The sequence below is a fragment of the Podarcis raffonei genome, chromosome 13, assembly GCF_027172205.1.
Source record: "Podarcis raffonei isolate rPodRaf1 chromosome 13, rPodRaf1.pri, whole genome shotgun sequence".
Lineage (NCBI taxonomy): Eukaryota > Metazoa > Chordata > Lepidosauria > Squamata > Lacertidae > Podarcis > Podarcis raffonei.
Genome location: NC_070614.1, coordinates 23,548,337 through 23,560,373, shown reverse-complemented (window position 1 = coordinate 23,560,373; position 12,037 = coordinate 23,548,337). Strand labels below are relative to the sequence as shown.

General features: G+C 46.4%; 1 protein-coding gene across 3 annotated transcripts in view; it reads right to left on the bottom strand.

The window, feature by feature from the left end:
• ARHGAP23 (Rho GTPase activating protein 23) overlaps positions 1-12,037 on the bottom strand; it is a 181,211-nt gene that overhangs the window by 65,994 nt on the left and 103,180 nt on the right. For all 3 annotated transcript variants that reach the window (XM_053362005.1, XM_053362006.1, XM_053362004.1), the window contains exon 2: positions 5,142-5,321. In XM_053362005.1, the coding sequence (XP_053217980.1) occupies positions 5,142-5,321 (180 nt within the window). The remainder of the gene's footprint in view (positions 1-5,141; positions 5,322-12,037) is intronic.

Genomic DNA, 12,037 nt, shown 5'->3' with positions numbered 1-12,037 from the left:
CCATCAATTCTCCCTCCCTTCTTCAAGGCTTGCCCTTGTCAAACAAGGGCAGCGGCAGACAGGGCTAGTGACAGCGGTTGCATCTTTAAGGCTGGAACCTTGTGCAGAGCAGTGGCTGCTGTTGAAGAGCCTGGGAAACTGAGTTCCAAATATGTTCTGTCTGTGGCTCTTCTGCCAGGAGAGGGCACCTACTGTTGCTCTTCCTATCTTCCACCCTACCATTCCTAATGGGCACCAGCCTCCACTGGTCTATCCAGAATATATCCTTTAAAAAAGAGAGAAGGGGGGGGAAACTCTTTAAAATCATGAGCTGCTGTGTTTGAAATATGCAAGTCAAAGTGACTTCTCTGATAAAACCAAATAAATAAGAGCCCCCAAATATCAGAGCAGAGACTTCCACCTTTTGCCGGCTTTCAATCCACAAGTTGGAATGGAATATGTTTTGAACTATCACACTTTGCTCAAGCAGCTAGGTACTTCTAGAGCTGGCTTTTGCCAGCAGAGGGTTTCGTTCTGCCTTATCTGGCTGACCTCACCCCAAACTCCCCTGACCGGACACAAATGACCTTTCTGATGCTAAAAACTTCCAGGTCAGGGTCAGGCCTCCATTTGAGCAATAACCCACCTGGCCTTGTGCTTGAACTTCCCTCCCTCCCGCCCTGCCTCAAGTCTTTGTCCCAGATCCCCCGGATACCCAAACTAGCTGTCTCTTGGTCTCCACCCAGCCCCGGCTCTGAATCACCAGGAACTGCAGCTGATCTGTCTTCCTGGTGTTTGACCCAGCTCTAATCTGCTTCCTGTTCGGCCTCCTTCCATATCTTCAGCCCATACGTTTGCACTATGGCAATGATTCCCATTATGGCTCAAAGTAGTGCCTTCTGAGAGTGCCATATTCCAGTTTCCCAAAATTTGTATAGGTTAATTTGCATCCTGCCTCTGCACGCGGGAGGTTACCTGCAGTGCCTAACTCCCCTTGGGGCACAAGGAGGCAATGAAGTCATCTGCCAACAGTTGCCAAAGAATGCCTGGCATGGAACACATGGTTCCCAGCTCCCTCCCCAGTGAGTCACCTCCATCGAAACCCAGCCCCCGGACCTGGCGCCCCACCCTGCCAAAGCGTCTTCTCCTTGCCCTGGAGATGGGGATGTCCCAAGTAGGCTGCTGAAATTCCCCTATGGGGTTTTGCTTCTTTGCTTTGCTTACGCCACCACATGGAGAAGAGTGGAATGGTGGTGCCAAATATGCATTTTTAACGCAATGAACAAAGCCAAAGTACACATAAACTGCATTTGCTTACATTCGTCTTGCGTTACCTTTGGCCTCCCTCCCTCCCTCCTTATGTTGTCTTCTCATTCTGGAGCTATATGACATTATAATGTCCATGGAATATGTTTCTTTGCCTGCTATTCTGCTAAGCACCACATATATTGATGGCACTTTATAAAACACTAACAAAAGATTTAAAGGGTTAGCGTTCGGTTTGTGAAGATCAGCCCTAAGCTGAAGCTATTCGCAGCTTTTCACAAATATTTTCAGCAGTTGAAAAAAACCACCCTCAACCGTCTCCTTTTCTGGATAACTTTTCAACACTCTGCAAAAATTCCACCAATTTGTTTACATTGCCCATTCTTGACTTCAGTTCCCAATTGACTTCACTTGTGCTCGGTAAGTATGATTGGCTGTGTAACACGGGGATGTCACGCATTTCACTGCAGGATCCCTGATTGGTTGGGATAAATTGCATGATGCAGCTAGGAAGTAAAAAAAAGAAACAGCCATCAAGAGAAAAACAAATGAGCCAGAGAAGCGGCTGCCAGGGGAAATGATGAAACACGACTTTTATAAAGTGAGTATCTGCATACAATGCTTCTAAAGAAATATTTTAAATTCCTTGAACCATTTTTGACATGAAAACAAAAGCTGGAAATTTTCTCATAAATCCCTATCAGGAGCCCACAAATATACTTGCCAGATTGCCAGTGGCAGACCAATATTTCAGTCTGGCAAGCACATCACATAAGCTTTTGGAAGAACTTGGAAACATCAGGAAGAGCCTTCAAAAGTCCAGGGCAAGTCCAGGGTCAATCAAGCCTCCAGCCACGTTCTGCATTGGAAATGCGCTGCTGTGTCTCAGCATCTCCAAAGCTTGTCATGAAGTCAAATAGAAGACCCCACCCCTTCTCCAAAACCAGGGAAGAGGTAAGGCTGGTACTGACCACAAATTTTGTCTGACTACCAAGACGAACCAGAAGTTGTGGTCCCAATTCACATATGCACTCTGTGGCTCCTATCATTCGCTCAAGGAGCAACAGCAAACCAAAAAGATGTCACTAGGGACTCTGCCTTCTCTTTTGACAGCAGCCTCCTCGCTATTCTACCAGCTCCATCCCAGGCTGCTCCTGGAGCTGCCACAGCTCAGTGATCAAGCACATTTATTTACCGTAATTCCTTTTTCGTACCACCGTTCTACCAAGGCACCCATGTTTCAGCTGCAATTACTGCACTTCATGGGGTTGGAATACAGGCCTTCTGGGTCCCTTCCAACTATACAATTCTACGACTAAAAGGTCCCAAGTTCAGTCCCTGGCATCTTCAGATAGGGCTGGGATAGATGCCTGGAACCCTAGAGAGCTGCTACCTGTCAGTGCAGACAATACTGAACTAGATGGAGCAATGGTCCAACATGGGTTAAGATAGTTTACTTTGCTCAAACCTCCCTATACCACCTTACATCAGCTCCAACACCCGCCTAGCCTTGCTAACCCTCCTGCCTTGACACCAGATCCATCTGAGATACCTTCAACACCTTCTTCCGTTGCGGCCAGCTGCTTTGCTGTTCTGCCCTCACGGAGTCCCTGTTCAGACTAGGCCATTACCTGGAGCTTGAATGGTAAGCCTATCTGTCTCCGCATCCCAGACACTGTCTCCCTTTGAGACTCTGATCCTGACCAGTACTTTACTACAGTCCCGGACCAGGACCAACAGGCCACTTATTGAGTTTCAGGATACATGTCGTAGCAAGAACGATTCCTAATGCATGATCTTGGTTGTGGGGTAGAGAGAGAGGGACCAGCAGAGGGAAGTGAACAGAGCCAACTTTGGCAGGGAGAGGGAGTAGGGGCAGCCTTTTGTCCGAACCATGAAACACAACAGTCACCCTTTATACAGATGAAGCTGACACTGCAAAAAAAAACCTCAACCAGCGGGGACAGACCGGGAGCAGTTTAATGCATACCCCCACCCCATCTCCTCCCGCCAACCCTTCTGCGCCTTTGAACTTATCTGGCAAAGAACCCATTTTCCCTTTCTGAAATGACAAAAGAAAAAAAGGGAGGGTGAGGTCTCTGGTCTGCGAGGGCCGGAAAGCTGGCTCTCTCTTGCAGCGACAGTGCTTCCATGCCAGACATTTCATCAGAATGGAATGGGACGTCAGCAAATAGCTCCCAGGAATTTGGAACTGCACTCGGGGTGCGTGTTGGGAATGCGCATGTGGAGGAAGGGATGTCAGTTCCAACTTCCAAAGATGGAGGTCGGCCCAGCACCCTCCTTGACATTGTAACGGGTATCAAGTATTTACCCCATGTTGGGACGCTACTGGCCCCTTAAATAATGGCGCTTCCTTAAAACTGGGCGGCAGGCCCTTCAGATTCAAAAGGGAAAGGCTACACAGCTAGTTGCATTATCTATTGCTTAGGGCAGGGCAACCGGGGGATTTGGGTCAATGAAGAATCCCATCTCAGACAGCAAATTCTGTAGGATTCCAAACCCAACAGTTTCTGTGTTTGAGGAAAGGAAAGCTTCTGGACACTCAGGGAGAGTAGAAGCGAGCCTTACTTATGCACATCAGACTCTTAAGAGATCACCCGCAAGAGATTAGGTATGAGATGGAATAGCTTTTAAAGGAAAACAGAGAACTCAACCAAAGTTATTTTCTGAAAAAAGAAGGATCAGGAAAGAATGATCCCCTGGAGGCTGACAGGTAATAATTTTAAAAGCTGTTAAATTTGTTAGCGGCTGAATTTGCTTTGGGCAGTTTGTAGCAAACTTGTGGAATGTGCAGCCACGGAGGAAAAGTATAAATCAAAGAAGAGCTCAGCAAAGTTGTGCGGGTCAAAGAGGATCAAAGTCTAAAAACAAAGAATGAAACCACCACATCCAGTCGGCTCATCAAAAATTAAAACAGACCCAGTAATGCTCATGCGCTTTTGCGTGCAAAAGTTCTCAGGTTCAATCCTCAGCATCTCCACTTAGAGCTGGGAAACACTCTTTGTGGTGAAGGGATAGCTCAGCCAATAGAGCATGAGACTCTTAAATCTCAGGGTCGTGGGTTTGAGCCCCACATTGGGCAAAACATTTCTGTGTTGCAGGTGGTTGGATGACCATTGTGGTCCCTTCCAACTCGACAATTTTATGATTCTATGAAACCTTGGGGAACTGCTGCCAGTCAATGTAGACAAGATTGGGCTAGGTGGAGCCATGGTCTTGACTTGGTGTAAGGTCTATGTTCTTAATGAAAGGTCAGACAAGCTTACACTTCATGTAACTATGCATCACCTAGCTTAGCCTTGCCCTACCTGGGGCTGCCCAGATGTTTCGGAAAATGTTGGACAACGAAAGACGCTCTCAAGGCAAATCTTAAAAAAAAAAGTTGTATAAACACCAACAACTGGGAAACACTGGCCTGCAAGCACTCCAATTGGAGAATAGCCTCTACGAAAGACTTCGTGGACTTTGAAGATACACAAACTCAGGACGAAAAAGAGAAACAAACTAAGAAGGAGGCATGTTTGGCAAACCTCACCGTGATCAATTCCCACCTGGAAATTTTTGTCCCCACTGTGGAAGGATGTGTGGATACAGAATTGGCCTCTACAATCACTCATGGACACACTGTTAAGACCACATTCATGGAAGATAATCTTACTTGGCTAAGAGTGATCGCTAAGGAATACATATACACACAGGCAGCACCATACATAGATGTTCCCTGCGGTCTCCCATCCAGCTAGTGACCAGACCTGGACTAGCTTAGCTTCAGAAAGGGTACTGGGCATTGTGCCTCCACACTATGCCCAGGATCATTATAAGACACACCTCTGGAATGAACCCTGCCCAGTCTTCAAACTCAGAATGGACATTACCTTCACGTTGGAATGAACTGCCGATTCTGGGGGGTAGACGATGAAGTGCCGGAGGGTGAAGCCGTAACCCCCCTGCAAATTCTTGTGCAGCACCACTGTCTTCGGCCCCACCCAGGGGAAGGACTCCACAGGGGGGGCATTGGCATTTGTGGCCGTACCATCTCTCTGGCCCAGTTTCGGCTGTCAATGAACAATAAAAAGAGGCAGGTAAGGAAAATATTACATTTCAGCTGGAATTTGGAGCAGGATGAATAGCCCCCTCCCTCCCCAATCTCTCTCACACACACCCCAACCACATGAACAGGTGTTTGGAAGGACCTTTCCAAAGAGGATGAGGATAAAGAGACTGTCAAAGTTTTTAAAAGCCTATAGCCCTGAATATTCCCTGGAGACCATTTAGTTTCCCAGAGGGTTTCGGTGTCTCCTTCCTGATGGAAGGCAAGCTTCACCCTTTGTAAACAGACTTGGACAGCTCTCAAGCTGAGAAATCTCAGCTGGAGACAAACTACAGATTTCCCCCAAGTGTTGAGAATGTAATGATAAGAGGAATTATGCTTCTCATAGATACACCCAACTGTTTTATGATTTTTCCCCCAATGAAAATGACCGTCTTTGAAGAGTGTCGAGTTGGACAAAGGAAGGATATAAATGAAATAAGTAACAACATATAGCATCTGGCAGATACATGTTTCTTTGCATTACTGCTGACAAAAATCACAATGAAAAATATTTGACACGAGATGGTAGCAGAGCAGAAACAAGTGTGCCTCTACCACACCAGCTTCAACTCTCTTAAAACTGATTGTTTGGCTGAGGAACTAGTGAGTTACTGAGTACAATATGCACTCAGTCTCCAGAACTCTCTTCAGGTACAGAAAGGTTGTGCAACATCAGTCTCTGATTGGCGAGCTATATGAAGTCTCTGGATTTGCCAGGCCTGGTATAAGTACTAGAAGCCAAGCATTTGCTTCCACAGCATCTGGGCCCAGCATCTGGCACTGTGACCGCTGAGCAAGAGCCAGAGATAAAAACTGTTGTAGACTCCCCAGTATGCTAGAACAGATTGAAGAGTATTTGCAAGTGTATGGAAAGGGAGAAAAGCCATGTTTGATTATACTCTCCGCTTGAAAATTGGGTTTGAACACTTGGGTTTTCTTTCAGTGAAACCAGTCAGGGGTCATTGAAGTTTCTTGAAAGCAGAAAATAAACATGGGATCTGTTTTTATTCATTGGTTTCACCTCTGTATTCAGCAGATAATGTGTACATACTATATCTTTAAAGCACATTCAAGGCACATTTACTCCCTCAAATAATTCTTGGTGCTATCGCTTGTTAAGGGCTGATGGGAATTGTAATTCTGCGATCGGTAAACTACAGCACCCAGAATTCTTTGCGTGAAAGGACGTGCTTCAAAGGCACTTTAAAGGTGTGATGTGTAAGCAACCATTTCACATTATTCCACCACACGTACACCGGCCCCAAAATTCATTTCAATTTTCGTTCTTGAAGGTTGGAAGGAAAGAGAAGAAGTTGCACTGAGGTCTTCCTTCCCCCATTTCCCCTGGAACAAAGCCCTAACTGATCACAGGGAAGTGGAATGGGAGGGGGGAAAGGAGGGAGAAAATACCTTTGAGTATGTGTGTGAGGAAAGGAATGCATTTTGAACTTTTTCCAACACCTGCACCTCAGCACAACCCTTAAAAAATGGGAGTCCTTTGAAAAAGAGCTCCATCATGGTTTAATTTAGACAGGTTTCAGCATGAGACAAGAAGCAAAAGGAGAAGGATTTCACACTGTTTGCGAGCTATAGCTCCTTGAGTTAACCACACTTCCAATTCTTACTGTAAAAGCCTCCCTTCCACCAGCGCATAAGACGTTGACGCAGCAAGTCCACATGGGAGCTCCCCCCTATAACTAAATTCCATTGGTAACCCAGAGGAATGTAATATCCAAGTCCGACATGTAATCTTAAAGGCTTTCCATCTCCCTCCTGTCAACCCCTGTGGGATGCCCAAGGTTTGCAACATGACACTCTATACTTTAGAAGGGAATTATGCACCTCTCCGTCTCGCCAGCTCAAAACCAGATGGCCTTCAATTGCTTTGGGGCTTGCAATAACTACACGGGAACGAACAAGAAGGCTTTATGATACGATGCATTTGCGGCTGGAAGGTCATCTGGGCTAAAACAATCAGCAGTGGCATCAGGATAAATAGATGATAAGATAGATAGATAGATAGATAGATAGATGATAGATAGATGATAGATGATAGATAGATATAGATAGATAGATAGATAGATAGATAGATAGATAGATAGATATAGATAGATAGATGATAGATAGATGATAGATAGATAAGACAGACACCACTTGAAAGCAAAAAAATCCTCAAAGTGGTTTACATAGTACAAGAAGGCTTATAGGCATGTATCAATGAAGCTGTTTTGGGACTCCACATGGATATCTTCCACACAAGAGCTAATGAACAGATTCTCTCAAACTATGCCTAAATGGCTACTCAGATGCTGGCTGTCTTGCCTTCAGCAATGGGTAAAGGTAAAGGGACCCCTGACCATTAGGTCCAGTCGTGGCCAACTCTGGGGTTGCAGCGCTCATCTTGCTTTATTGGCCAAGGGAGCCAGCATACAGCTTCCGGGTCATGTGGCCAGCATGACTAAACCGCTTCTGGCGAACCAGAGCAGCGCACGGAAGCGCCGTTTACCTTCCCGCCGGAGCGGTACCTATTTATCTACTTGCACTTTGATGTGCTTTCGAACTGCTAGGTTGGCAGGAGCAGGGACTGAGCAACGGGAGCTCACCCTGTCACGGGGATTCGAACCGCTGACCTTCTGATCGGCAAGTCCTAGGCTCTGTGATTTAACCCACAGCGCCACCCGCGTCCTCAGCAATGGGACAACAGACCACATCTTGGTGTTCCTCCAGCATGACCAAATCCAAAAAATTATTCATATTTGCATGGATTTTTGTATTTAACATAATTTATTCTGCACAACATAGGCACTGATTCCTAGAAAATCCTGTTGAATGCAAATTTTGGCTTTCAGAATTGCCACACACAACTCTCAAACCTGTCTTCACAATCCTAAAGACTAGAAACTTGCTTCTTTCTTCTTCTTTAAAGCAAAAGCTGAAATTCTCGGGAAGATGAGTTGTCAAGCCCATTACTATCGCTTTTAAAGTATATCACATCTTTCTACCAATCTGCCTTTAGTTTCTACTCTTGTGCTCATAGAATTGTGCAATCTACAGAGTTGTGTTTACAATTAATAAAATATCTTATTATAAAGTGGTTAAAAGAAAGATAAGTTAGCTGATTGATAGCTCTACCAGGATTGTACTGCTCTGTGAACATATGTTCTAGCTGTGGATTGAGAAGGTGTCAGCAGCAGAATGTTGACCAATGGTGCAGCTTCAGTGGTGGAAACTGAATGTCAGTTTAAAACTAGAAGAGGGAAAAGGGAGAACCTTGTAATGAGCATGAGCAGAGCAGAGACTGTGTGCAGTTAAAATGAAAGGAAGGACAAATCCAGGGTCCCCCACAAACATCTAAATTTGTCAGCCTACCAATGACACTGGCTTTCCTATCTCCTTCTCTCTCTTTCATAGTGTTTATGTCCCTGAAGGGAAAGTCATGAATTTACCTTCTTGAATGCAGGAGGAGGTAAAACCGGAGTTAATGGGATGTTCCTAAGAGCTGCCAAAAGGCAGAGAGCAGCAGAAAAGAAAACTTATTATGTAATTTCACTTAGCAATTACTTAGCCACAGGGGCTTCTTGCTGCTGCTTCTGCAGAGCAAAACAATCCCAGCGTTCTCCTTTCCCTCCAGCTCCTTTCCTCCACTCAGCAGAAGGTATCACTAGGCAAAGAGAGATCCCCTCGCTGTACTAAACAACACCTGCCTGGTCCATCCCAGACACAGACACAGACACACACACACTCCATGCTCCTTCAAAAAAATAATAACAAGGGGACATTCTGTTCTACATCAGTAGAATGTCCCTATTTTCTGAGGAATGTTGGAGGGTGTGCAAAACTGCCTTGTTCCGATCACAGTGCCATGTTGTCTGTCGATGGGATGGGGAAGCTGTGGTCCCTCCTGTTGCTGCTGGACTACAACTCCCATCATCCCTGACCACTAGCCATGCTGGGTGTGGCTGAGGGGAGCCCAACAACATCTGGAAGGCCCCAGGATGTGCATTACTGGTGTAATACGACTGGCACTGTGGCTCTGCTAAGCATTTTTCTAACCTTATATGCTGAATATGTTTTAACGGGAGAGGCCAGCCCATTACCATTCCTCCAAATAACACAAGCAGTAGTTACAGTGCAACATCTGCAATATACACACCATGTCTTATAGGTGGAGCCCCGAGGAATGTGGGCTCTCTCTCTCCCACTCTCAATTCAACAGCACACAATCCATCTGGTCCCCAGCTCCCGTTGTGAGGCTCCTCCCTCCTGTCACCACCACTGACATTTGCTTCTAGTGGCTTTTTTTGCACAATCAAGTCGAAGTTTAACACTGCTGTTGTAAAGTTTTTGCACTATCCAACAGCAGGATACACATGCACCCATACACAAATCAAAGTGAATAAATACCGTATTTTCGCTCTATAAGACGCACCAGACCACAAGACGCACCTAGTTTTTGGAGGAGGAAAACAAGAAAAAAAATATTCTGAATCTCAGAAGCCAGAACAGCAAGAGGGATCGCTGCGCAGTGAAAGAAGCAATCCCTCTTGCTGTTCTGGCTTCTGGGATAGCTGCGCAGCCTGCATTCGCCCCATAAGACGCACACACATTTCCCCTTACTTTTTAGGAGGGAAAAAGTGAGTCTTATAGAGCAAAAAATACAGTAATTCAATCTGCAAACCCCCTTTTTCCTGACTACATTCAATTTCAAACAAATCATTACCCACTCCCCCACTGCTTCCTAAAAATAGTAGCTAAGGGAGCAATTAACAAAAGTTAAGGGGTCAGGATCCCTCTGCCCCCCTCCCCCAGTAATTCAAGCAGGTGTATCTGGATGGACAGCTTCAGTAAACAAGGAAATGCAGATGAGACTGACATCCTCAACCAGGCACAGACACTCACAGAGGGCAGATTCAGGTTAGAGGTGCCCTTGAACAGAGAGGCAAAGGCCTCACATGTCCTCCTGCAGCCTTTAAAACAGCAGCTAAGATGTGGGCACCAAAAAAAAGGGGGCACCAGAAAAAATAGGGGATCCGTCAACTCGGCTCAGCCTCTCATTGGAGCTGGACCGGCCTGGTCTCATGCAAGGTGTATTCTCAACTGTCACAAATAACACACTCCCCCCCCAAAGCATTTTAAATTTGTGAATTTGGATCATGCAACAAAATAGGAAGTGAAGTGCAAGGAAAAACAAAGGAGGAGATACAATTGGGGTGGAGAGGGATTTAAGACGAAGGACTAGAAGCTTGTTAGGTCGTGGAGGGTATGTGTGAGAAGAAGGCAACATGGAGAGACTAAAGGAAAGGGTTGGTGGGATCCCAGTTTCAGGGAAGTGGGGCGCGGAACGCTGCTCTGAACCGAAAGTCTGCAATGCAATGTTAGCGCTGCCTACTTCTGCTTAAGCAGGTGCACAACACCAAATGAAGGCTTTGAAGTGGTGCCCCCTTTGCTGCCATCTGGCCCCCATCCCCACCCCGAATGAAAGCCGCTTTCAAACCACCCTGAGGGTGTCTCTCCAAGATGAATATTCCGAACAAGTGTGGAAAGGCAGATCAGGTGGGGGAGACATCGTAATCCCCTCTGCCCCTTCCAGCCACCTTGCCTCCAGACAGCCTCTGCAGGCGACTCAGAGTTAATGAAGATACCAGCCGTTTTATCCAGGGACACAAAGCCTATCTGCTCCCGACTCTCCTCTGGGGCCCTTCACGGTCCACCGGTGCACAATCCTTATCTTTCTGTCACAAAGCTGCCCTCCCGTTTGGATCAGGATGCTAATGAGGGTGCCTCGTATTCACAGACTAATCTCCCTCAGTATCATACCAGCGCCAGGCGCCCCAGGCCCCTCTGAAAGCTGGGATCAACACTTCCATGTGACAAAGAGATGGGATATTGACAAGCCTTCCCTCGCCTCTTTTCTCTCTGGGCACTGACGCTCTCTCTTTGTGTGTGTAAGTAAGTAATTGTGGCATAATGGTAGCATAATGTTATAGCTCAGTCCTACACTGAAGATGGAGTGTAAAGATGGAGCTACCAGCATTCACCATCCTGGTAGCCTCCAGTTGTTCTGGATGACAATTCACATCCGCCCCAAAAAGGATAGGTTGATGCAAGTTACATCTGGTGGGCACCAGGTTGGGGAAAGCTGAATGGGATCAACACCCAAAACATATGGTGGGTATCAGGTTGGCCAAGCTGAACTACACCAACATACGAACACAGTACATGCTTTTATATCATGTCAGATTATTTGCCCATCTAGCACACAACTGTCTATTTTGACTGGTGGCACCTCTTCTACATTTCAAGCTAGAGATATTGAGGATTGAATCGGGAGCGTCTACATGAAAAGCATGTGCTCTACAAGGCCAGCTTTAGGTTTGGGAGACACCTGGACTAAAGGCAATCTGGTGGGGCCCCTTCTCAGTTGGCGAGCAGGCTCGGCTGGCAAGTGGCGTCAGCCAGCAGCACTGTGAGCAGTGCCAAGTAGCTCAGGGCTGCCATTTTAATTCCCCACAATCCTCCCTGAGCAATGCTACACCAAGGGCATCATGTGGGTTTCAACATGGGAGCTAGATTCAGCTACCAGGTGCTACTCAAAGAGTACTGGGCTGGGGCAGGAGTCAGCAGTGAGTCCTGCCAGGGCACTGAGGCAACACCAGCTACCTAAGGGCACCAGGTCGC